The 27,421-nt window shown below is 38.2% G+C and overlaps 1 protein-coding gene across 5 annotated transcripts in view; it reads left to right on the top strand.

Moving 5' to 3' along the window:
• The window catches only part of TGFBR3 (transforming growth factor beta receptor 3), a 166,938-nt gene that overhangs the window by 58,731 nt on the left and 80,786 nt on the right, over nt 1-27,421 (top strand). For all 5 annotated transcript variants that reach the window (XM_087930157.1, XM_026700317.2, XM_026700314.2 and 2 more), the window contains exon 3: nt 23,656-23,837. In XM_087930157.1, coding sequence (XP_087786283.1) covers nt 23,656-23,837 — 182 coding nt within the window. The remainder of the gene's footprint in view (nt 1-23,655; nt 23,838-27,421) is intronic.

Below are 27,421 nucleotides of genomic sequence, written 5' to 3'. Positions count from 1 at the left end.
CTGGAAGACAGGGAATAGAAGTGTGTATTTTTTTTTAATGTTAAGCAACTCTGTGTAGGCCACATGCTGTTCTAAACAACCATATCTGTGTTTTTTAAATATACATCTCCTGAGACCTAGAAAATAGTGGTGGTTAAGAAGAGATTTCTGTCCCACGTTCCTAAAAATGACTATCCCAGATGGATATTTACCTGCAATAAAAACCTCATACAATTGTCCTCCTAGCAAATTTCCCAGTTACCTCTTCAGAGAGAATAATGTACTGTATATGTTTTGGGCACCATATAAATATAAGCTCACAAACAAAAACCCTTAAATCAGGTATTCCAACCTTAACTTTAAAAAGTTTGGACTTTAATTCCCAGAAATCCCCAACCAGCCATGGAATTCTGGGAGTTGAAGCCCATACTTCTGAAAGTTCCCAGGAGGGAGAAACACTTATTACGTTTACTGGAATAAAATTAGTTTTTTAAAAAATTTTCTAAGGATTATTTTTATTTTCTTTGTTCACTTTTTATAAATAATTCAAGGCAGCGAACATATTCAACACAACTTCTTCCTCATATTTTCTCCACAACAACAATCCTGTGAGATGGTTTGGGCTGAGAGAGAGTGACTGGCCCAAAGTCACCCAGCTGGCTTATATGGCTAAGGTGGAACTTGAACTCACAATCTCCCTGGTTTCTAGCTTGGTGCCTTAAGCACTAGACCAAACTGGATTACCCTCCTCATTCCAGGGAATAGTTGTTGTTCACAAGAAGTGGAAAATGCAATTGTTTAGTGCAGCTGGTTGAAACATGTGCCAAGAAGCAGTGGTGGGATTCAAAAAAAATTACTACTGGTTCTGTGGGCATGGCTTGGTGGGTGTGGCGTGGGCATGGCTGAGGAAGGATACTGTAAAATCTCCATTCCCTTCCTGCTCCTGGAGGAAGGTTACTGCAAAATCCCATTCCCTCCCCACCCCACTAACCTGCTTTCCAGCTCCGTTCTCCTATGCAAGGCAACAAAAGGAGACCCAGCCAATCAGCTGGGACTTGGGAGGCAGAGAATAGATGGGGGTGGGGCCAGTCAGAGGTGGTATTTGCCAGTTCTCAGAACAACTCAAAATTTCCGCTACCGTTTCTCCAGAACTGGTCAGAATCTGCTGAATACCACCTCTGGGAAGAGGGCTACATGCTGCGGTAGATAGACAATGGCTAAAATGATGATTATTCAAGAATCTGGGATTAATGTTGCTTGATCTCTTAATTCCGTCTGCTTAATGGCCGAATACCATCAGGGTTTCTCAATCTTGCCAGAGGTGGTTGGTATTCAGCAGGTTCTGACCAATTCTGGACAACCGGTAGCGGAAATTTTGAGTAAGTCAGAGAACCAGCAAATACCACCTCTGACTGGCCCCACCCCCATCTATTCTCTGCCTCCTGAGTCCCAGCTGATTGGCTGGGTCTTCTTTTGTTGCCCTGCACAGGAGAATGGAGCTGGAAAACAGGTTAGTGGGGAGGGAATGGGGATTTTGCAGTATCCTTCCCCTGTCACGCCCACCAAGCTACACCCACCAAGCTATGCCCACCAAACCACGTCCACAGAACCGGTAGTAAATTGTTTTGAATCCCACCACTGCACCTCTGTCGAGAAGATAGATTATGGCTGCTGAAAGAGCCATACTTTGGAAATCATTAAAGAAATAGGTAACTTAGTTGATACTGAAAAATGATAGAACCTTAGGTCCTTCAGAAAATACATTTTGATTAACTATTAGGTAAAATAGTTTCTGATTCTATTCAGTATAATCCTTTCTTGTCACAACTCCATCTGTACAAAGGCCACCAAACCAAATTTCCTTTCCTTTTTTTCTTCCCTTCCCCTAAAGTAAGCATAGCTGAATGCTTACCAGGTCAAAATGGAAAATGTGCATTCTTTTCTGGTTTTTGAATGTACTATGCTAAGCTATATATTTTCTGGCAATCTTCCAGCATAACAGGCTTTTTAATTGAAAGCAACCCTTGCTTATTGCTGACCTTCAGACTACTTGTGGCTTTGCTGGGAATGCGGGCCAACATTTGTTGTGCTCAGACACTCAAAACACACAATATCCCCTGGGATTAAAATGTGGTGTTGAGTTGTGTGGGCAAGTAATATTGCTATGGTAACCTAAGATCGTTTATGTTCATTCTTTCATGGTCCTTCTACTGTAAATGGAAAATACAGCTGTGGATTTAAACTGCCCTCCCACCCCTTTTTTGCTATTATTTGTCAGCATTTTGCCCTTTTGTATCTATAGACCAGTGGTGTAGGGGGGAAGACCGCCGGAAACCAAAAGAGCAGCCTCCCAGCGCGCATGCACGTGCCGGGAAGCTGAGCTTTCAGTTTTCAGCACACGCATGCGCACTGGCCACCTGGTCTTTTGGTTTCTGGTGCACATGCATGTGTGAAGACCAGCTGGCTAGCATGCATGTGTGCGCCAGAAACCAGAAGCTGAGCTTCCTGGTGCGCGCATGTGCACTGGGGAGCTGCTCTTCCAGTTTCCAGAACTCCATGCGCGCGAAGACCAGCTGGCTGGTGTGCATACACGCTCCGTAATCCAGAAGAGCAACGGGTAATGGCTGGTGTGCCTGGAGAGATGGTTCTGTGTGCCACTTCCGATTCTCCATCTTTTTTATGTTGATAAATATATTCAAACTGAAGTCCAGGGATTTCTATAACATAAGTGAATTTTAGAAAATGCCCTTCCGACCATTATACAGGATGTTATATGTGGAGGAAAACAAAACATTTAACTGAATCCAGATTCTTGACTTAGAATATTGATTGCATTGAGAATGAAGTTAACCATAATCAAGTCACTTTGGCTATTGGGGGTGGGTGGGTGTTCTAAATCTGGCTAAATCTGGCTTTAATCCCTAATGTGTTACATTAGGTTGGTTTTAGTAACTGCTTCATTTGGCCACGCTCCAGTCTCTAAATGGTTTACACACTTCATGCATATTTCTAAAGTGATTGAAAATTGGAGCTGTGTAATTTGTAGAACATTACTTTGTTAATAAATGATCAAGAGTTTTCGATACCAGAGGAAAAAAGAAAGAACTGTTAAATATTGTTTCTGTAAGACTCATGATATCTTAACTAACAGCTAAGTCCTTTATTTGGCATTTTGTTCAGCACAGAATGCAAAAAAGTCAGCCCAAATATCACATGCAGTAGGGATTTTTCCATGCGATTTCAAGTACTTTTATTTATTTATTAAATTTATATGCCACCCATCTCATTTTCAAGCAACTCTTGGCATATTCCTTTGTTTATGTGCTTACACGTGCATGTATTCCTTATATGAAAGTTTTCTTTAATGATATCAAACGAATATATGTTCTGTGCAGTGGGGACATGATACCCAGAAAATTGCCTGTGTGAATCTTCTCATGGAAATATTATAATTCCCTATGGAAAAGTGGAGAATTGAACAAATTTGAAATTGGCCTGAGTCCATATGGAACGTGCATGACTAAAGCTGTTTTGGACTAACAGCTGTTTAGTCAGGTAACTATCAGCAGCCCAGTCTCTTAAGACTCTTAATAGTAATTGTTCTGTAGGATGGGCAACCCATGCTCCTCAAAATGTTTCTGACATTTTCAATGTTGGGGAAGCAGAAAGTTGCAAGTCAACAATATCTAGAGTGCCATAATGTTATGCTCACTTGTAGGATCTCCACAACATTTCCCAAATACTTCCCTTAAGATGAGTTCTATGTTCAGTATTTTAGGCTGCTGTTCTGTTGTGGTATCCAATCATAGTCCAGTCACATTAATCTTTTAATTGAAAAAGATCAAGCTTGGATGCATATTTTAATACTTCTGTTACAAGATGATGGCTTCTACTGACATGCAAACCATGGAGAGTGCTTAGTACGATTCCTGTAAAATTTTCCGCCAAATAAATTTACAAGGTAGAAATGAAAAATCATTAGATTAGGATTGTGGATGACTTTAATTTATTTAAAATGATAAAAAAACAAAAAAGGACACCTCCAAACGTGGAAGACTTATTTCTTTGAATCAGGTACACATTCAGACCATATATAAATATGGGCCCTTGCATGCTTCAACATTGTTTCAGAAGATAGACTTTAGATCTTGTGTGAGCAGTACCTTCTTACTACCGGTAGTTCTTAACTTACAATCACAATTGGAACCAGAATTTCCATGGCTAAGTAAAGCAGTTGTTAAGTGAGTTGTGCCTGATTTTACAATCTTTTTTTTTGCCACGGTTGCTAAGCAACTCATTGCAGGTAGGTGACTCATCCCAGTTGGTGAGCAACATAAGCTTCTTCCATTGATGTAACTTTTTGGAAGATGGTTGGGAAGGTTGCAGATGGTGATTGCTTGACCATGGGATGCTACCACTGCCGTAAATATATTTTAATTGCTGAGTGCCTGACTTTTGATCATGTGACTCCGGGGATGTTGCAACGGTTGTAAGTCACTCATTTCATTAATGCAATGAATTAATGAAGGGTTGTAAAACGGGGCACAACTTAATGTCTTACTGAACAACAGAAATGGTGGGCTTGATTGTGTTTGTAACTCGAAGGCTACTTTGTGTTGTAACTCACACTGAATTTATTACACAGTCCGACCACTTTCCTCACTAAATATGAATGGGTCCGTGTACTTCCCTCTCTGAATATGTATCTCTGCTACTGTCTTTGGAAGTATGTATGTCTTCCTATTCAACTATGGTTGGATTGTAGCCAGTAAAATCTGGATGCTTGAAACAAAGCAAAGACTTTAAATACAGCTTCCAATTTGTATTCAGGGAAATCTGAGTGTGTTTGTGTTTCCACACGATTGAAAATTCAGCCTTTCACATCCTTCCTTCTCCAGCACCATAATATAGCTCATGTTTTGTTTTTGTTTTTTAATAGTTAGAAATGGGGAAGAAATTCTAAATAGCAGAAGAATGGAACAGAACATCTTCATAGAATAACAGAGTTGGAAGGGACCTTCATTTGAAGTTAACAAAACATCTGAACTTAACAGAAGCAAATGTAAAAAAGAAGTATAGCAATGTGACCATATATCTTCGAGGAGTCCAAATTCTACTTTTATGAACATATTTTGAGAACTGCCTTATAATTTAATTAGTATAAGAAAACTGCTGTGGGTGATGGGAGGGGTTAACGTTTGGCAAATCCTTTCTTTGAAGAAACCAAAGCAACATTGGTTTATACTCTTGAGATAAAGCCCATCTTTTATATAATTATATTGGTTAATATCTATAAAATATTTTAGGGGGTCTGTTATAGAAATTTAGCCTTTAGCTGAATATGGAAGGTTTTTTTGAAGTAGCATGTTGACTCTAGGATCTCACATGGCTATTTTTATAGAGAATGAGAAAGTTTATACAGGAAAGTTACAAGTTCTCTGTAACTTATGAAGTGGAGTGAAGGGCTGGTAGTGATTCTACAACCCCTTTCATATGAAAAAAATTACATGTGTCTGAGAAAGGTACTACACTCCTGTGTTCTCCATGATACTTCTCTAGATGTGTGCAAGCTGAGGCTATTGTCTTCACAATTTACAGTAATTAGTTGAACTGCTGCTACAGAGGAAATGCGGTGTACATATTTTTGCAGCATTTCCTCTGAGGTTGTCGAGTAAGCACTTGCTTATTGGCAGCAATTCCTTCTTTTTCAACCTCCTGACTCCTGGGATTTCTCCTCTTTCTTCACAAATCAAGGTTTCTTGATGTTCTCTATCCCCCTCATACTTGTGGACAACCATCCATGTAAAATATTATCTGTTGTCTCGCTCTCCCCGCCCTCGGAATTTTTTTTAGTGAAGTAACAAATGAAATATGGGTTGTAAGAGAGCTGGATAATGTCTGCACTCCATACTTGGCCAGTTATGGTAGACCTGTTCATCACATTATAGATCCGCGGTCGCTCACTGGTTAGAATGCAGTACTGCAAGGTAGCTCACTGCTCACTCCAGGAGTTCAATTCTGAGCAGCTCAAGGTTGACTCAGGCTTCCATCCTTCTGAGGTTGGTAAAATTAGGACCCATATTGTTGGGGTCAGTATGCTGACTCTGTAAACCACTTAGAGAGTACTGTAAAAAGAGACTATGAAGTGGTATATAAGTCTAAGTGCTATTGCTATCTCAGGAGGATGAAGAGCAGAAGATATATGAGGATATTGAAAGATGGCATAGAGGTAGATACAGTATGAAACTCCCATTGGCTGCATGGAAGTGTCTTTTGCTTGAGTATGCTTGGACACAATTGTCAGATTGTGATATCTGCAGTTCTGATTCAGAACCTTAAGTTGTTTAAAGCTTATTGGTAGCCCTTTGTATTTTTCATGTCAGAAATCCTTATAACAGTGAAACATATAAAAAGTCAATGTTGCAAATAGCAATAGCACTTAGACTTATATGCCACTTCTTAGTGTTTTACAGCATTCCCTGAAAGGTTTACAAATGTCAGTACATTTCCCCCAACAATCTGGGTCCTTGTTTTACCAACCTTGGAAGGATGGAAAGCTAAGTCACTTGAACCAGGAAGGATCCAAACCTCTGGCTGTGGGCAGAGTTAGCTTGCAATACTGCATTCTAACCACCGCCACCATGGCTTTTGTGGTTACAAATGTTGGTTTGGGTTGAAGATGGAAATCTTTTCTGTTCTGCTTAAAATCTAATCTGTTTGGGAAATTACACATGTGCAAAAAAAGCCTTCACGTTGATGCTTTTTATGAGGCACAACATTTATTTTCGTAAAAAACCAACAGCTTGTTTTGATCTTGCATTGGGGTAGACGCTGAATATTAGCATTGGTATGGATATATATTGTCTTTTCCATGGCTGTCTTGACATTGCCTCAGCCCACTGTTGCCAAAGCAGAAAACTAATAAAAAACATAGAAAAAAGAAAACTAGTGGGATGGATGGATGGATGGATGGATGGATGGATATGTTCATCAAGTCATTTTCACCCCCTAATGACCAAAAAGATTTTCTCCATGGAAATATATGTTCCTAATCTGGTCTTTTATGCCTTCCAACGCTACAACCGTGGCCATTGTATCAGACTCCATTCACCTTGGCTGCTGGTTCTCCTCCTCTTCTCTTTCCTTCCACCTCTCCCAGCATTGGAGCCTAGTGCACAGCTAGGTCTTCACATGACATTTTTATTTTTTTATTTTTACTTATTTTATTTGTCAAGCAAGTATTAGATAACAGGTACAAGTATAAAGGTGATTATGAAAACATGAAATGGATACGAATAAAAAGGAACATTAGGACAGGGACGGTAGGCTCATTGATGCACGTGTGCACGCCCCCTACAGACCTGTTAGGAAGTACCATAGGATAGCAAGAATTAAAAACAGCAGGAACACCAAAAGCAAACTCAAATCACCAAGATCCAAGGAATAAAATCCTGATATCAATGCAGGGGTCATAAATTGCCCTGCTGCAAAAGTCATCATTTAAACCCTTTCTGAAAAGATAACAGAGTCAGGACTCAGGGCTATATTGTATTTGAAGGGTAGACTATATTTGCATAGCAGAACAGTCACAGAAAAGGCACATCTCTACATTTCTGTAAAGTGATTTAATCTTAAAGATGGTCCTGAAACACCCCTGCTTTTACTAGATCAATAAGCCATACAGGAGAGCAATTATTATATCCAATGACACAGCTCTAGTGATCCTTAATATTTAATTTTCCAGTTCTGATTTTCAGAGTTGTATGTTAATGTATTTGGAGAGTATAACAGGAACCACAGTATGGAAAGAACAAAGGAGTTGCATGTCTCACAGGTGTTTTTTCCATTTCCAGGATAAGAAATGCACAGACGTATATTTATTTCTGTAACCATGTAGAGATTGAGGCCCAGTATGTGTTTACTTTTGTGTGTGACAGTTTTGTTTGCTGATTTATGAATTCCTTACACAATTTGGTGTAAAAATAAATACAGTTCAATCCTGGGCTCATGCTGCTTACTTCTATAATGTCTAATGTTTCCTTTTTTATTGTCTTCAACTTACCAAATGGTTTATTATGACTCAGTTTTCTGAACTGCAATAAACAACATTACCATGCTTTGGGCTGAGGTATTTTAGTTGTATTCTTTTAAAATTCATTTTTTAAAACATTCAGTACACTTATTTATGCACACAACACAGAGTTGAGCTTATAGTTTTTGCTGGGGATTTGTGGATTTTTTCTGCTGTATTCTCTCTTGTCCTAATATGTAACTGATAATTTCACCCCTTGTTACTGTCCAGGCTGAAATTCCAGCCATTGTTACTTAAACAGAACACTTCCATCTATTGTTTTCTGTTCAACTTCCTATCCTTTTGTGGCTGTGAAGGTTCAAATCTAAGATATAAGTATAGGTTGTCCTTGGAGGTGGGGATACAAGCAGGGAAAGTTTTTTTTTTAAAAAAAGCTGCATTATAAAATCATAATTGTTCTCTGTCGGTTTTATGGATCTCTTCATTTTCTAGATGCTTTTAACTTTTTCAGTTAATTAAAAAAACATATTTTGGGGTCTCCTCCTCTCTCTTTCATTTTTATCATGGAATGAATTATTAACCAATCCATTATCCTCCACTTAGAGACAGACAACCTACTCTCTAATAAACAATTTGGTTTCAGAAAAAAACTATCCTGTAATCTGCAACTCTTACATTACAAAACATATGGACTACACAACTCGATCAGGGCAAAGCAATAGATGCAATCTACATAGACTTCTGTAAAGCCCTTGATTGAGTGGTACATGACAAACTACTCCTAAAACTAAAATCTTATGGTATCTCTGGACACCTGCATAACTGGATAGAAGCATTCCTGTCAACAAATGGTCAAAATTGGGAGCATCCTATCGAATTCTGTACCTGTCAACAGTTGTGTCCCTCAAGGCAGTGTTTTAGGACCAACTCTCTTCATACTCTACATAAATGACCTCTGTGATCATATCAAGAGCAACTGTGTTCTCTTCACTGATGTAAAGCTATTCAACACCACAGACAATACTGGGCTTCCAGTTTGAGTTCCTTCGGCAACAGACAGAAATCCACGATCGTACGCAGTTTCGGTCCGGGCTCACTGCTGGAGCGCCCCGAGCCGGCTGGTTTTGGGGCTAAGCCACCCTGTAGAGGTGGTGAAGAGTGGGGAGACTGCCAGCAGGGTTGAGGAGAGCCGCATCTCTCCTCCTCAGCTGGCCATTACTCCCTTTCCCGAAGGCGGTTGCAGCGGTGGTCAGAAATGGCCACCTCAAAGAAGAACTCGACCAGAAAAGAATGTGCAGGAGGAAGATAAGAAGTGAAAGTTTCGGCTGACCGGGTTAAATTGCAAAAGCAACAACTAAGGTACCCTGGAATTTAAACTTACAAAAAAATAACATCGCTCCCAAAGAAGAGTCGGAGGCAGCGAAGGAAAGTGAAAAGGGAAAAGTTTGGGTTTTTTTTTCTTCTCTCCCTTTCCCTATACTGACAACTAAGAGACTTAAATAAGAAACGGAAAAATCTGCTTTGACATCAACAGGCAATTAAGCTGAAAATAAAACAAAATGTCAAAGGGATAATAAAGATTTATGGACATTAATTTTTTTTTTCATAAGCAGGAAGGGAGAGAAAAAGAATAAGGGCAGGATCTGGAAGAGGGAGGAGACTGCCTGGAATTAAAAAGAATCTACAGTAAAACTTCAACAAGACTTCTAAAAGATACATTTTAACTGAAATTTTGTAACTAAACAATAGAACCCCAGGAAGAGAAGGTGAAAAAAAGAGCAAAAAGAAACAGCTTGTGTGTATTTGGATTACTTGGTGATCTTTGGATTCTTGGTTATTTCATTTGAATGACTAAAATTAATTGGGTGGTTGTTTAAAAATTTATACAATGGCACTACTTCTGGATGAATTGAAAATGGAACTTTAAAAGTATAAAGAAGATGCACAAGAAGGGAGGGGTTCTTTTGGCTTCGTTTTTCAATTCTTAGAAATGGAGATTTGGAACTATGAGAAACAACAAGAAACATCTGCAAAACAAGAAGACTGGGACAAAGAAGAAGCCATCTTTAATGAACAAGTAATTCTATGTGGGGAAGAAAAAGGAAAGGGGGGAAAGAGAATGGAGTATTTAAGACTTAAAAAAACAACCAAAGAAAAGAAAAATAATTCAAAAAATAAGTATAATACTGGAAAGCAACAGTAGTAGGGAATATAGAAGAGAGAAATAGAGGTAGAGAGACAAGGGGGTAAAAAGGGGAGAGAGAAGAAGAGAGGGAAGAAGGAAAGGAAAAGAAGTTACAAAGGACCAGAACAAGATGTAGAGAAACAGGACCTATTTAGAGATAAAGGGTGAAAATTTAACTGAAAAGGGGATTCTGTAAAGGTACATAAGATTGTATTGTTATATTAGTAATAGAAATAACTTTAGAAAATTGGAAACAATGTATGATTAAAATGAGGGATAAAATAGTTAGTGTGATTTAGTGAAATGTTCGTTAATAAAATAAGTGAAATAAAATGAGAAAATTGAATTAGGAAGGGATGGGAACATTTTAATTGGTTAATGTTTTATAAAATATAAGTGAAGAGGAGGGGGAATTTATTATGGAAAGCTTATAATTGTTCCCATAGAAGTGTGATATTTAATTGAAAAGTAATGTTAAAGAAGTTAAGATTTTAATGAATATTAATATTAATGATAGAATTGAATTGGAATGGAATGTGTTGTTTTAATTACATATATTTATATTTTTTTTCTTTTTTTAAGAATATAGTGTGTATTTTAAGAATGTACCAAGCAGAATCTGAATGGAAGTTGTGTATTATATTGAATGTTATAACTTTAGGGTATATATTGAAGCCTAAATAAGAGTTAAATGGATAAACTTAAAAGATATACAGATGTCATACTCCAATCAGTAACTACAGGAGAAACTTTGTTTAATGAGAAAAGATAATAGATAATTGAAACAGGACAGACAAAAAATATAAATTTAATGATTTGAATTGAGACTAGATAATTAAAATAAAATTGAGAAAATTAAAAGAGGGGAGAAGCTATGCAGAAAATGTAAAACAGTAATAAGATATGGAATAGAACATAAAAATGAGCATGAAATTGAATTTGTGTCTGTACGAAGAAATGTAACCCGGGATTACGCTACTTTCAAAAAAGATGTTTTCTTTGTATTTTTTGTGTGTGAAAACTCAAATAAAATTAAAAAAAAAAACACCACAGACAATACTACTACCCCCCCAAAAGACCTTGACTATATATTAGAATGGTCAATCAAATGGCAACTTCAAATCTCAACAAATAAATGCTCTGTCTTACATATTGGCAAAAAAATCAGAAAATAAAATACAAGCTAAATAGTCAAGACCTTGTTGAGGATCCAAACTTTGTCAAGGACCTTGGAGTATTCATCTCACATGATCTAAGTGCTAGAGCCCAGTGTAACTACATAGCCAAAAAGGCATTGAGAGTTGTTAATCTAATCCTACGTAGCTTCTTCTCTGGTAATATCACACAACTAACTAGAGCATACAAAACATTTGCTAGACCTATACTTGAATACAGCTCATCAGTCTGGAACCCATATCATGTATCTGATATTAACACAATTGAAAAAGTCCAGAAATATTTCACAAGAAGAGTTCTCTGCTCCTCTACTCATTGTAGAATACCTTATGCCACCAGACATGAAACTCTAGACCTAGAAAACCTAGAACTATGCCGCCTCCGGTCTGATCTAAATATAGTATATAAAATCATACATTGCAATGTCCTACCTGCAAATGAATACTTCAGCTTCAATCATAACAATACAAGAGCACACAATAGATACAAACTCAAAGTTAACCGCACCAAACTTGATTGCAGGAAATACGATTTCAGCAACAGAGTGGTCAATGTCTAGAATACTCTACCTACTCTGGTTTCTTCCCCAAACCCCAAAAACTTTAACCTTAGACTGTCTCCTATTGACCTCACCCCCTTCCTAAGAGGCCTGTAGGGGGCATGCATAAGCGCACCAATCGTGCCGATGATTCCTGTCCTATTGTTTTTTATTTTTCTTATACGTATCTATCTCATGTATTCAAAACTATGTTTATTCTTATATCTGTATCTTGTAAGCGATTGACAAATCAAATAAATACTAAAAAAATACTTAAGGATAAATAGATGCTGCATTGCAGAGTAATCTTAAAGCCTTCCATTTGCAAAAATATGAAATGCACAGGTCATGGCTGTTGGCTTCAGCTACATGTCAGGAGGAAAGCAAAAGATAAGGAAATTGTGTGGGGCTGATAAAGTTGAAAGTAGGGCAAAATCAGAAAAAGCTATCCATAAACTAGAAAGAACACATCTGCTTGCTGCTCCAATTAACAAGTGATTTGGATAGAAATCAGGGAGTATTATATAATTCTGCCTATTAGTGCATGGGGGAAGGGACCTCCAAGGCTGGAATAACTTAATTTCTCAGAAGTGCCTCCCCTTAGGCAAAGCTGTTAATGCCCTTCGGATATTAATTCAGCCCTAATGTAACGGTTTTAGAGTGCTGCTTAATTTGAAGGAACTTCTTTACCTAATATGTCATCTGATTTTTAATATGCAAATTAGTTTTCTTGAAAGTAAAAGGTTTTACTTTTTTACACAGATAGAAGGAACAATAGTTGCTAAATCCCAAAGATTTAATTTATGTGTTTTGCTTTTAAAACTTACCCACTCAACTCCTCTCCCCTGTCCTGAAACCAAGGCTAAATATTTTAATTGGCCCCTTCCAGAGATAGCTCTATGCCAAGGGTCTGCAACTTTAAACATTCAAAGAGTCGTTTGGACCCGTTTCCCACAGAAAAGAAAACACTGGGAGCCAATAATTTAACAACCAGTGTGACTGGGTGGGTGTGGCCAACTCCATGTCACTCACTCCCACCCAGTTACCTCCTGCTCTGGAATATGGAACGAGTCTCCATCCACCCACCATCACTCTTCTCAGGCAGGCAAGGATTGATGGGAAGGGGAGGGACCAGCCATTGGTGGGATCAGCCAACAGGGAGCTGCAACAGAGGGCTGAAAGAGCCACATGTGGCTCCAGAGCCACAGGTTGCAGACCCCTGCTTTATGCCATGCTATCTGTTGCCATCAAAAGCGCAGTTGTGCTTTCACTTCATCTGAGTATTAAAAAGATGGTAAAATGGCTTACAGGCATTTAAAGCAAACAGGAATAACATTTGTTAACAAAAAAAAAACAATAAAAGTACATCAGCACTATCATTTACAAGTGAAAACACTTGTAAAAAGCCAGGAGAAACATCTGACTGCAAGGAGCTGGGGGGGAAATGGTATTTGTTGCTTTCTTAAAGGCAAGGAGTGATGGGGCAGCAAAAAAGATCTTCCACTTCACGGTGCTCTTAAGAGAAATGTAGCTGTGTTAGTCTAATAGTATAATGGAACCTGAGACTCCGCAGCCTTTTCATAAGTCAGCGGAAATACAATAAACAGCGCAAATCAGAATAGTGCCTTGGCAGGTTGCTTGCAACATCTGCTTGCTCTCAAATATTCCTTTGTTTATTTTGTTTACTTGCTGCAGATGTTGTATCTTGGGTTGTGTCACATGGGCTACACAAAAGCAGATGTGGAATTAAGGCATTGATATTTTTTTCTCTTTGGGTTACATGTTTAAAGTTCATAGCCAAGATTGCAGCCTGGTGATCATAAAGTTAGGAGTAAATTCTTAAGAACTTAATACACCTTACTTTTGAGTAATGACGCATAGAATGAGTAGCTACTACTAGTCATTTATAGTATTGTATAATTGCAGTGGTTAATATTCTGTGGGGATAGGCAATATGGTATTGGGGATTAGAACCCCAAATGTCTCTGATTAGTTGGATGGGTTAAAATCTCAAACATCTGGAAGGCACTCACTTTCTCAGTCTTGATATTCTCAAATTGACAACATGTATTCTTTTTTAATCAGAAGAATCTTTCACTCTATAGTTCTGTTTGAAATAGTTTACTGCCTAATAATGAGGACTTCTTCATGTGTAGCTTACTCCCCTGTTAAGAAAAAATTCCTTTTGGCATTTTCACATAAATTATACTCTATCTCAGCTCATATTGTAGTACTACAAATCTGCTTCTTTGGTCAAGGGGAAGATTGCCAGAAATTGCTTTCAACTAACAAATTTGGTACATTTTTATAACAGGCCCTATATTTCTCTCAAAATGGTTCACAGGGACGCTTCTCTCTGAATCTTTCTGGTTAAATAAAAGGTCTCTATGGAAAATGATGTTCTTGGCTACCTAATATTTGTGAAAAGTAAATCTCCCTGTGACAGGTTGCGGATGAATTCTAGGCTGCTAGAGTGTTTTGAGGAATTGAAAGTTGGGTGCCTGCCTAACTCACATCCCTCTCTCTTTTTATCAAAGAAACATCAAGCATAACTTTCCATATTAAGCTTTCCTTCGTTTCAAAACCTTTATCTTATTGGAAGAACTTAGAATAAATGAAATCATTAACAGTGTAGAATAGATCATCAGTTCTGTCTTCACATGGGCAAATTACAACTTCTTCTCTCAATTAGGATATGAGTTGGGAAGACTGAAATTGCAGTCAAAGACATCAGGAAAGCCAATAGGCAAGAAAATCTGATTGATCCCAGTTGTATTTGATCTTGGGGATAAACTCATCCTGTTGGTCTTCTGTACGGGACTATCTCCAACCTTTTCAGAGCCTTTGTTTTAATCAATCATTATTTCTCATCTTATCTGTGCTTATTTTTCCTCAGATGCTTCTGTTCATGCAAATATTTTGGAAGTAATAATTCCTGATGCTGAAACTCTTGCAGTTATTGTTCTAATGCAAGCCACTTTTTCTGGTCTGAGTTCCACAATGTGTTTAATATATTTAATGAAACAACAAGAAAACAGGAAAATCCCAATGCCATTAATTTTAGTAGGTTGTTTTTCTTATCATGAAGCTATGTCACATTTGGACAGAAATGTACTACTAAAGTACTTGAAATAAGGGTACTGTTTGAATTTGTCACTTTATATAGATAGTGCCTTGTGATCTAATAACTAGAGAGCCCTGGAGTTAGTTTTCCCTGAGTAGGGTTGAAGAGGGATTTGAAGACAGTTTATTTCTTACTTTTAGTTTTATTGGGGGGGACGGGATGATTGCTTAATAATTAAAGATGCTGAGCTTGTCAGCTGGAGAGCTGACAGCCCAGGTTTGAGATCCGAGTGCTGTGTGACAGTGTGAGCTCCCATTACTTGCCCCAGCTGCTACCAACCCAGACCATGCAAATGTGAGTAGATAAATAGGTCCCACTTTGGTGGGAAGATAACAGTTCCATGTGCCTCGGTGAATAATCATGCTGGCCACATGACCACAGAAGTGTCTTTGGACAATGCTGGCTCCCTCAGCTAAGAAATGGAGATAAGCACCGCCCCCTAGAGTCACTCATGATTCGACAGAGGGACCGTTTGCATTCAGTTTTAGTCCCTTTTAATATGTTTGTGTGTATGTGTTCTGACCCAAACCCTTTTCCAGTAATACAAACACGAACCAAAGGGAACAGAAACCTTTTAATGATTCTTATGAATCCCCGGTTAAAAGGCTGCTGCAAACTAATTAACTTTGATAAGCACAAGCCTCGCCAAAACTGTGCGAGGCTGCCAAGAATAACAGATAAAGTTACCTAGAAATATTTTACAACACAAGAGTCTTCAAATACCAACTAAGATACTGCAATGTCCATGAGGCTCGGGTTTCAAAACATATTTGCTTCTTGCAAAGAACGTCCGATTCACAGCTGGCTTTTATCTTCTTGAAGGAGCGGTCATTACCTTGCAGACTTACTCCTGAGTTGCCCATACTGCTGCAGCTGCTCTTTCCTGTGAGCAGCCCTGCACGCATGCGCACTTGGCACAGGCTCCTCGGGAACCTTCTCATCGCTGCTGCCAGCCCACACAATCTCTGAAGGCAGCAGTTCATTCCCTAATGGTCCTGGCCCTCGCTCTCCTCAGCCATCTGCACCTGCTCCCGGCTAACCACAACAGTATGTATATAGCGATAGCAATAGCACTTTGACTTATATACTGCTTTACAGTGCTTTACAGCCCTCTCTAAGTGGTTTACAGAGTCAGCATATTGCCCCCAACAATCTGGGTCTCATTTTACCCCCCTTGGAAGAATGGTAGGCTGAATCAGCCTGGAGCCTGGTGAGACTCGAACAGCTAAAGTGCAGGCAGCCGGCATGCAGCAGAAGTAGCTGCAGTACTGCACTCTAACCACTGTGCCACCGTAGCTCATATGAAGTGTATGTGGATATCACAACTAAAAAAAACCCCAACCAACTCAGTACTGCAACAGGTGTTCAAAAACAGTGATATAAATAGCTACTTAATCACAAAAGAATTGCATAAATCATAACACTCAATCCAACAGAGATCTTTTATAAATATTTGGCTTTGGGTGGGCTAGAGATATGGCAGACTAGGAAAAAATTTAAAAAATGGATCGTCTCCCAGAATTTCTCTGTCCTTTTTCTTCCTGGTCCTTTCCATGTGTAGTTGGGGCTGAAAAGTAATTCTAAATAACAGCAATAGCATTTCTCCCTGGTATTCTTCCCTGGACTAGACTGAACCACATTCTGGGGACAGGTTTGAAGTAGCTTTGACATTTCTGATTTTAGTTTGGGGAGGATGCAAATCTAGGAGGGGAAGCATGCTCTGGAAGTAGCGGTGCCTATTCATGCAGTTTGTGGGATTCGGTCATGCTTTTTCAGTTGATAGCCTCAAATAATTTTCTCTATGGAACTGAAGTATATTAGATTGTCAAACATTAGAATGATAAAGGAAGCCTCAAGGCTTCAAAAGTCCTCCTTTTCTCAACAACTTCATAATTTTATTGCAGCTTGGCACACAGTAAACATTAGGGGACTAGTGATATGGGAAATCGAGGTGCTGAAATGATATTGAATAAATTCTAGATGTGAGTCTGAGAGGGTGGTGTTTTGTTTAGGATCACACAACTTTGGAGAGGAAATAAATTTGAGTTGTTTCTGGGAAATAATAAAATGATTTCTTTTTCCAGTTTGTTGGTTTGTTTGTTTTAACAGCAGCTATTGTGGAAAGCCTTTAATTCCCTATGTTTATATTATATCATAATTCCAGACATCTGGTGGCTGCTGAATGTTTTGGGACAACAAGGGCCAGAATTCCAAGTGAAAACCTGGAAATTTTCAAGAGATGTAATTCTAATTTGTCTAGAAAGTGACCAATTTATAACCAAAGGATGAAGAACATTAAAAATAAGGAACTGTTTTTTTTCTAGATTTATTTTGTGTTCTGCTTTTATACTTTGTAATGCTCTTTTAATTATTATATAATGGTTTTAGGTAATGATTGTTTTATTTATTTTACTATTTTATTGGATTTCTATAAACCATCCAGAATCACTTTCCATGAGATAGTCGATCGTGTTAATTTTATTAAATAAATGAATGTTCCATTTGTTGACTGAATGTAGCTAATTGATTTGGAATATATATTAGAATTAAAAATTGAGGTATGGAAAAGGAAAATTTAATGATTAACCAATAGAACCATCAGTTTAGTTGTTTAATTGTTAAAGGTGGATTCTTTCTTTTGATACACACTGGCGTCCCCATGTCCAGTTTGAATTGGTTACATTAACTAACATATAAAAGTGAGGAAGAACAAGATGCTTATTTTATTAATTCTCATTCCATTGACTTTTACTCCCCTTGAACTGAAGTTGCCAGGATGATTGTTGTTGTTTTTAACATTAGAGCTGAGCTTTTTCAGCATTCTTGAGGACAGCCAGAGAAAGTCCTCTCACCACATTGAAATGGATGGATAAATATCAAGGAAGTGGAAATTTCAGTTCTTTGACCCACAAATACACATTTTGTTCAGCAAGGAAATAAGAGAAATGATTACGTGTAATCAACATCAAGGGTTTTTTTTTATGAATGGTGAATTGGTTTGTATATGTAGAAGCAGATGTCAGTGGTTATGCATGGTTTGTGGGGGGAACAAGACGAGAATGTGGTCTTCAAGTTAAATATTGGCCTGCTCTGCATAGCAGTTGGTACAGGGTTTGGCACGGACAAGGAAGCTGCTATATCAGAATTTATTTTGATTCTGGATTCAGTTAGTTGGGGAAGATGAGTCATAGACCATAGTCCTAGGTGGCCAGCCTGCAATTATATAGCATTGGCTTTCACAAACGTAAACTTGTAAGAACAATAAGGGCGTTCAGTCAGCTGTGCTGAACCAATCCACCAAATAATTGAGGTACCAAACTCATGGTCTAGATTTCAGAAATAGAAAACCTGTATCCGACTAGTGTGGTAAAACTTCCATTTTTAACCTAACGGACAATCTGGGCTGTTGTGGGTCAGTTTCCTATGTGTTGCTCAACAACTGCTGGGAAGGCCACTGTTTTTCTTTCCCTGGCACAGACTCACATAAACATTTATAGATAACCAAGACTATGGCAATTCCAGAGGGATAAGTGGAAAAAAAAGTGTAACAAAAATAACTTCAGTAGAAAGTGAAAAACAAAGTATAGTTTAGTTTGGAAGATATAATTCCTACTCCTGCAGTTAGAGCCATTCATGAGTAGCATAACTTAGTAATGACTCAGCTATGGCATCTGCCTATAAAATGTGAACCTCATCTAATAGAGGATAGTGATTTTCAACTGTAATGCAGTGACAAGGGGAAGAGTCTTTAACCCATCACCCCCTCCCATTTCATAACTGCGTTAGTTTTCTCCTTGTTATATTTTAAAATTTAAAACTAACTTAATTGATATTAATATTGATAGTTGATGTGGAAGATCCTGGGTAAAAATGGTGCGGGATAATATAGTGGTACCTTGGTATTTGTTGTTAATTGGTTCCGGGAGGCATGGTGAGTACTAAAATGATGAGGTGCGATGGGTACCAAAAATGATGAATACCAAACAAATTTTTCCTATGAGGAATAATGTAAATAAATTTAATGTGTTTCCAAACCAAGGATAATGCACATTTTTAAGGCAGTATGTAAAAAGATAAGGTTGTATATCGTTACATGAGAAATAAACTTAAAGATTAATAAGCAGTTAGATTAAATAAAATAAAAACTTCACCTGTTTTGATGAGAAAAAAGGCCAAAAATACACAAAATGATCTCAGGAGATGTACACAGGGCAAGAACTATCACTTAGACTTAGAATAACTTTATTGTCACTTTGTACACTAATCGGCATACCTTAAAATGAAATTTTGTTGCATACAGCTCTCAGGGTCACCACCACCAATGTACACTATATAAACACGACAAAATAAATAATTAAATAAAAAGTTATGCATATACTCACGTATATTATATGACACAGAGAAACAACACAGTCTAGTTCAGACATATACATGTACATGGCGAGAAAAAAATGAATCCTGCAAGTTTACCAAAGGTGGCTAAGTACCAGGACAAAATTTTCTCGTCAAAATGAGTTGAGTTCCAAATTCGATGAGGTTCAAAGCAGTTGAGTACTGAGGTACCACTGTACAACCAATCAGATAGGCTTCTCTTTCAAAAGTATTTCCCTTCCTTTAACTCCTATTGTTTGAAATATGCTTGTGTGTATCTGCAACTTTTTTTTTTTCCCAATCCAACCTCCTTCCCCTCCCAAAATACCAGAAATACATCTGGTACAAGAAAGACATTAACAATGGATTACTGTCGATTTGGACAAAATTATGCATGCTTTGTTTGGAGTTCAAATATAGAGGGAATTTCCTCTAAATTAATTAAGAAACTAGATTTTCCTCCAGTTACTTTTTCTCTGGTAACCTTCAGATAAAATGATTGTCATGGAATGCAATAATAAAAGAAAATAACAAAGGTTTAGGTGCTTTTTTTAAAAGGATGCCAGCAGATAAAATGAAAATACATTTGTAGTGTCTTATATAAAACATTAAGATCACAATCATGGGATTGTTTGAAAAAAAGTATTTAAGTACAGCCAAAAGTATTTCTCTAGTGCTGCGATGACAAAAACTGACATCAGGCAGATTTCTCAGGAAGAAGAAGGTCACAGAAAATACATTGCCAGACAAATAAAACTCCATCTTCAAAAAGCAGAGAACCAGGAAATAGGCCTTGCTGATGTCACAGTGAAATATGAGCACAGTGTGTCTCTGAGTTCTGCCAATATAATTTCTTACGCACTCCAAAGGGCACATAAAGTCCTGTTTTTCCTGAGGGCAAGTAGTATAGTTGGTCCCTCTTCCAGATAGTTCATCTTCTTCGCCCTCCTGGAACTTAGTTGGAAGATTTAAATCATAATTTTCCATTCCCAAGAGAGTATTGTGGTGGTGGGCTTATGGTAGAGGACACAAAAAAATAAAAAAATAAAACAATTATTACAAATAAATGAAAATCATGTCCCATTATGGCTGACTTCTTTGTGTACTTATTAGAAAATGAACTCTGAAAAGTCATCAGTACAATTGTGCTGTAAATAGTGGAATTTTAAGAAGAAAAAGAGAGGTCAGTGTAACCAGGAGACCAATAATCAAACAACAGGCTAGCCAAGTGCTTTTAAAAACAGAAAAAAAATATATTATAATCTAGACTTGGCAAGAGAATGAATGACAGCCATTCATATCTATGGGAGAAAGTTTTTTTTTCAGTGCATTCTTTGGACTATATAGGAGAAGAGTATCTTTCCCTCGGCCTTATGACCCCAGTTGCTTGAGAAAACTTGCCCTTCCAACATCTTCGTCATTTGCAACATCTTAACATTCTCCCTTTGAGCTTACTAGGAATCTTGTCCTGTTTATTTAATAACACCCTGAACCATTTGTTATTAAGATGGAGTGTGGCAAGCAGAATGGACTCCAAAAATGACCTTTGCTCTAAGGACTCAGAGGGTTTTTGCCCTAGGGACTGCTGCAAAGAAGGCCCCCAGAGTCCTTATCCATAACTACAGTATTGGGCATAAAGTGCCTATTTTATTTTTGTTCCGTTCAGATGCATGTTGGACAAGCCACAGTTGAGTCCAGATGCTTGCAAGTCAGGCCATTATGATGGAGAAATGAAGGAATGTGCCTTTGAGATGCAGGATAAACAGGGGTAGGCTGATGGGGGTTCACAGGGGTTCAGGAGAGCCCCCAGCTAAGATTTGGTGCAGTTCAGAGAACCCCCAAATCCCACTCCTGGCCGGCCCCACCCATCCCACTCCTCTCCTCCCTGGAGTCCCCACACAGCCCGTTTTGGATGCAGGTAAGTGAAGGGCACATGCAGAGGCTCAGGGAGGGTGAAAAATGGGCCTCTTGGAAGCTCGGGAAGGCCGGAAATGGGCCCATTTCCAGCTTCCAGAAAGCCTCCGGAACCCAGGGAGGTTGTTTTTGCCCTCCCGGAAGCTCGAGGAAAGCCTCCGGAGCCTGGGCAGGGCAAAAACGCCTCCTCTTGCTGTGGCGCAGGAGTCTAACTAGGCCATATCCACCCAGCAACCGAGCAGAGAACCTGTTGCTAAAATTTTTGAAGCCCACCCCTGGGGATAAATCCTTCCTATGGAGACTTTAAGGTTTTTTTAATCAATTTTATCTCTTGGTTGAGCTAAGTGACATTTGAGGGAAAAAAATGTCTTCAATGAAAGGATAAATACATACCAAGCTGAGTAAAGCTGTTTGTAACCATTTATTGTAGCAAGAGGGTGTCTTTGCTCATTGGTGGAGCAGAGGATTTCTAGTGAAAATTCATTCCTGTCATCTGCATATAAATCTAGGAGAAACTGGTTCATTTTCATATTTCTTGATGCGTGAGATTTTGAAAAGGCCATTTCTGAGAATAGTGCCCATGGCGATGTGTAAAAACATAAGAAAGAATAAATGTGCCTTCAAAGTATGTGGTTGCATTAAAGAATGCAGTAATAATTAACCTCTGTAAATTCCTCAACCATAGAAAAGTATAGAAAAACTAGCTGCTGTCCAAACAATGGACGAAGAAATTAACTATTGCCTGTCTCTTAAAACTATGTGACTTTATTATGGTGCCTTGTAGATGGTTTGGAAAGTTGAGAAATGTCAAAGCACAACTTCCTATTAGAAGCAATAAATGGAATAGGATCTCTATAGATAACAGTCTCCGGTACTTGGGATATAAGTAGATTTTTCTGAAGAGAAAAGTCCAGAGTTACTGTTTAAAATTAATATGGTCAGCTATACTGAATGAATTCCAAATTGGAATTAGAATGTGTGAAAGGAGTAGCTAAAACCATGGCATTTCTTCAACAAGTTTTGCAATGCAGTGTGGGTTTCTATATAGGAGGGCCATTTTCTGTAAACATTTGCTTCGTTTTTAGCTTCCTACAGATGTATTCAATGTGTAAAATTCTTTTGTGCTCTTCAGCTTTCCTGCTGTATTTCCATCTCCTAATATAATGCCTTAAAAAACAGTGCAAGACTAAGCTTTTTTGGGGGGGGGGGTGTTATTTGGAAGGACATACACTTTCTTGAGCTAAAGAGCGTAATTATTAGGTAAGATAATTGCTTTTAGATCCAATAAATGGGTATTCAGTCATGGTCAATCCTATCAGAGTTCAGCCAACTCACATTAGTAATAGTTGCATTTCAGGTGAATGCAACATCAAAAAAAAAGTGCAGTGAACATATAGTAAGGACATTTGTTTTTCCTTTACGGTATTCTCCTTAAACATCTTTGTTTTGCCTGTCTATCCTAAGTGCAGATGTTTTTGAATATTACTTTATTATGTTACTATGGTACTTGTGCTTCGAATGGTGCACCGTGGCCATTTATTTAACAATAGACATTGGCTACAGTCATTCAAACCCTTGTCACCTAGCACCTGGCTACAGAGGATTGCCTTTGAAGACTATCCAGCATCTACAACTGTTGCATAATGCAATACCCAGTATACTAACAGGGATAACCTGTTATTGCCATGTAACACTAGGACTGTAGGAACTCCATAGTTGCTGGTTTGTTTCCGGGAATAATTGAGTGACTAATTAGGTACCTTGGAAGAACACATTGTAGAAGGCTATAGTTATAAGATTTGGACACAGTCCAAAGTAACACAAGTGAGTCTGAGTCTATAATCCTATATAAATTCCAATTATACACTCTTCATCAGTTTAGGGCTGGGGTATAATTCCACAGATTTTCACTTTGATGTTTACTTCTTGAAGAAAAATTGAGATAGATGAATACCATAGTTTTACTTCGAAGAAGGCACTTTGGGTTATATCCTAGTCCTAAACCGGCTTATTGGAAGTTTGGTTTCATTGCTTTCAACAGTTCGTGTTCTCAAGATAAGATAGGTATGATTACATCCTTAGGCAGAAAACAGGGCACTGAACCCTTCAATAAATTTCAGTGAATAAGAAGTATGCATAGCATTTCCTCTTATAACCATCTTAATCCCTTTCATTCCATTTGCAATTGGTATGCTATTAACTTGGCACTTCATATAATTCGTGTGATAGCAGAAGGTTAGACCAAGCAGCTGGTGAGATAATTTAGACTTTGCTCTGATTTAGGTTTGCTACAGCCTTTTACCTCAAGTTAATCTTCCTTTCTATTTATTCTATAGGTCCTGTGCCTAGAAGTGGCTGTCTATTGTCTCAGGTCAACAGTTCACATCCAGTCCAAGCCTTGCTAGAAAGTTTTACTGTCTTATCTGGCTGTGCAAGCAAAGGAACTGCTGGATTGCCACAAGAAGTTCACATCCTCAATGTTAGGAATGCAGAAGATTCTGGTCACCATGAAAGAGAGGTATGGAGGAAATCATTCTGTATCTTGGCCTTAAATATCACTATCTTCTCAATATGTTGTCTTCTAACTGTCTTGGACTTCAGCTGTCATAATCCAGCACAGCATTTTATTGGTTTGGTTCATAATTTTGAGTTATAAGCTGGAGCCCAACTTTAGTGGACTAGATCGATAAGGTTGCTTTACTTTGGAGAGGGGAGGCTTCAAACAACTTTGCCTAAGAAGACAACACAACTATTATCGTGTTATAGTAGGAGCCCCGGTGGCGCAATGGTTAAAGTGTAGAACTGCAGCGTTACTCTGCCAATAAATCTAGAGTTTGAGCCTGGCATAAAGTTGATTCAGCCTTCCATCCTTCCGAGGTGGGTAAAATGAGGACCCAGATTGTTGTGGGCAATATGAATACAATGCTTACACTGTAACTTGCTCAGAGAGTGCTGTAAAGCACTTCCCCTTTTTAATGGGGTAGAGTCAGGGGAACTAGATGTAGCTGAGTGTTTACTGGCTGGATTCTCTTCCTGATAACATACATGGAGCTTGCAGCAGACTTTTGTGTGTTTGCAGCAGATTTTTGTGTGCACTAGATAGAGAAACATCTGCTACCTAGGATTGAATTCTCAACCTGTGGGGTAGTATCATACTCTAAATGCTATTGCTATTAGTATATGGCTGAGGAAATAGCAAGGTACAAAAATTTAATTTAAGATATGCTGGCATTATCATATACATAATAGGAATGAATAGGAATGTGGGGAAGAAGGAAGGAGAGAGTAATTCTTCAGAATTATGACTAGCAACCATGTCAGTCAATGAACTGCGCAATAGGTCCACTGCTTCCAAGCCAATGTGCTTTCCAGGAAATCTGTTTAGAATTGAATTTTTGGTATGAAACATTTGGCCTGCCTAATCCACATCCAGAAGTAATAGAGGTTGCTTGCAGGACTGCACTCTCACAGAAACATTTGTCACCACAGATCTTTAGGATGGGCTGAGATGCAGACCAGATCTGTGGGAATTGTAGTGATTTGCATTGTAGAAAACCAAGCCTTTCCTGATCTTGCTGATCTCTTGGAATGCTGCAAAGTTGGAATTTAACCTATGTAGAGGTTACTGTGTCATGGAAACCCGACCTAGTTCCTCTCTAAATATTTTGAATTTTGAAGCAAATCTGAGTCTAGTATAGTAAATCCTCTTTTTTTCCACTATTGTGGCACAGATTATGAATGCTCAGATCTGTTATCTGATCTGAGGCAGCTACTATATTTCAGAATCATTATCCAAGATAGGTCTCTGAAAGCTTCCCAAGTAATCCATCCTTCCTGTCTTTCTGACAATGTTTTATGGCACATTCCATGCCTTCAGTTTTTCCTTTGCTTCCTGCTTCTTTATAAAAAACTGGGTTCCTGTACCTTTCACGATGGCCCCTGAGAAAACGAGCAGGAAGTTAGGAAAAGACTTCATGACAACAGGGGAAATTGTAAGAGTATAAACAAGTTTAAACCAGCTTTTCCCTGATGTTCCAGAAGCCTGGAAACAAAGCAGAGCAAAGGTTATCATTAACCTTTTTATTTATTTTTGCTTCTACACAAAAAAAGCCCACGTTTTTGTAGTCCCCTTCAGTTTGTACCGAGAACAGTCTTACTTTGTCCCTCGTGACACATGCATCCGGCAAAGGTCAGGATTTATATGTTGACTGTACAATGCTTCTAGCATCTTGGAGGATAAATAGCACTTTTTATTTTTGATTTGTACCCTGACTAACATGGAAAAGTAAGACAAGCAAGTTTTCCACATCCTTATCGAAAATATTAAAGGTTTTTTAAAAAATTAGATTCCACATTGCAGGTTCCATATTGCAGGTTCCATTAGTTCTTGTTTGGTTCCTTAAACGTAATCCATTACAGTTTCTGCTAAATGTACATGTCTTATATGCTAAGAGATGGCACAATTCTTTTCTTCCAGCAGATCCTTCACAGTCTCCATGCATTAAACATTCTTCTGCTTTCCTAATTCTCATAGATATATAACATGTAATATCTACGCTTTCTGATATCTTCTTAGAACATGAAAACTAGCCTCTCACATGTAATCACATCTTCTTCCAAGCACCAAGCCTTCTAAGGAAGTCAGTAAAGATTTTTTTTATGTCCGCATTTTAGATTATTATCAAGAAGTGTTCATTCAAATGTTGTGAAAAGGGGTTGAATTTCAGGCATTTCCAATGCATCAGAAACATGCTGCCAGACTTTTGAGACGGCAACTTGTGCTTCCGTTAAACATTGCCTGTTTCCTTCATTTTGAAATTGTACTTTGAAAAACAATATTGAAATTTAGGTTATTTAAGATATAATAGTGCAAAGCTACACATATCTACCCGGGGGGGAAATAAAATCTCTCTGAGTTCATTCTTTCCCAGATAAGTAAATCCATAACTGCAAACTAAAAAAGCCACAGGTGGAATCATTTATTTCTGTAGCTATGTTTGATATAGGAAGAAACTGTGTTGGATATGTTTGCCATTTGGAGTTATTGATAAAAAATATTAAAGGCTACATACATACGTACTTACATACATACCTAAATGTATACCTATTTCTTAATTTTATTGTGCAACTCAGTTACATAAGTGACTGCTTCTCATCTTTTTAAAATATTACCTAGCTCCTTCAGTCTTTGAATCAGTCAATTATTACAAATTCTAATTGTGGCTAACTTTTTAAATAGCTCATCAAAGTTCACAGAGTTTAGAACTGATTTTTTAAAAATTGTTCTTCATATTTCTTCCTCTGTTACACCCTTTAAATCTTCCTTAATTTCCATAGACAATGCAATTCAGTATAAACGCATTGAACTTCATTACAGTTGGGGAAGGGATTAAAAATGTAATGGACAGAATTAAAGAAAACTATGTTATGTATGCCATTTGTATTTCTGCTCATATGGCTCCCATAGTTTTCAGACTTCCCTGAAAGAGTGAGGATCTCATAAGTCATGCATCCTCAGAATGTAGGAGGCTGCCAGTTTGACACCCCTGTTATAGATGAAGAGAGGAAACTGACTAAAATACTGTCAAATCACTATCAGATTTGTCTATTGCTGTGCTGTGGTAATATTGCAGAGAATAAAATGGCGGCAACCATGTGCTGATTAGAACAGACCACTAGCTTAGTCTCCTGCCCTTGTAACGCTTCCCCAGCATGGCCTGTTGATTACTTGGGGCAAACTGATAGTTCATCAGCATCCGCGCTTTTGGGGCCTGTCCGGTAGCTGACACCTGTGTAGGATGCAAATTGTACTACTGGTTGTGTAGAATAGCAACAAAAATAGTTTACTCAGGAAGGCCCTCAAAACTTGGAGCCTGCTTATTCAACAGCACACAAATCAGCTAAAAGCAAATAATGAGTTGAAAACAACAGCCATTGAAAAGGCAACTTATGCCAGAATGTGACATCCTTCTTGTTGAATAAATAAGATTTTCTTTTAGGACAGAAGCTGGCAATGCTGCACAGAGAAACAAGGCAGATGATTTGAGTGGCTTCTGTTTATAATAGCTAAAAGCATGGCAGACTGCAATAGAGACTGCCTCT

Source organism: Pseudonaja textilis, chromosome 3 (genome assembly GCF_049901715.1).
Source record: "Pseudonaja textilis isolate UNSWEBS1 chromosome 3, rPseTex1.2, whole genome shotgun sequence".
NCBI lineage: Eukaryota > Metazoa > Chordata > Lepidosauria > Squamata > Elapidae > Pseudonaja > Pseudonaja textilis.
This window is presented reverse-complemented; position numbering and strand designations above follow the sequence as displayed.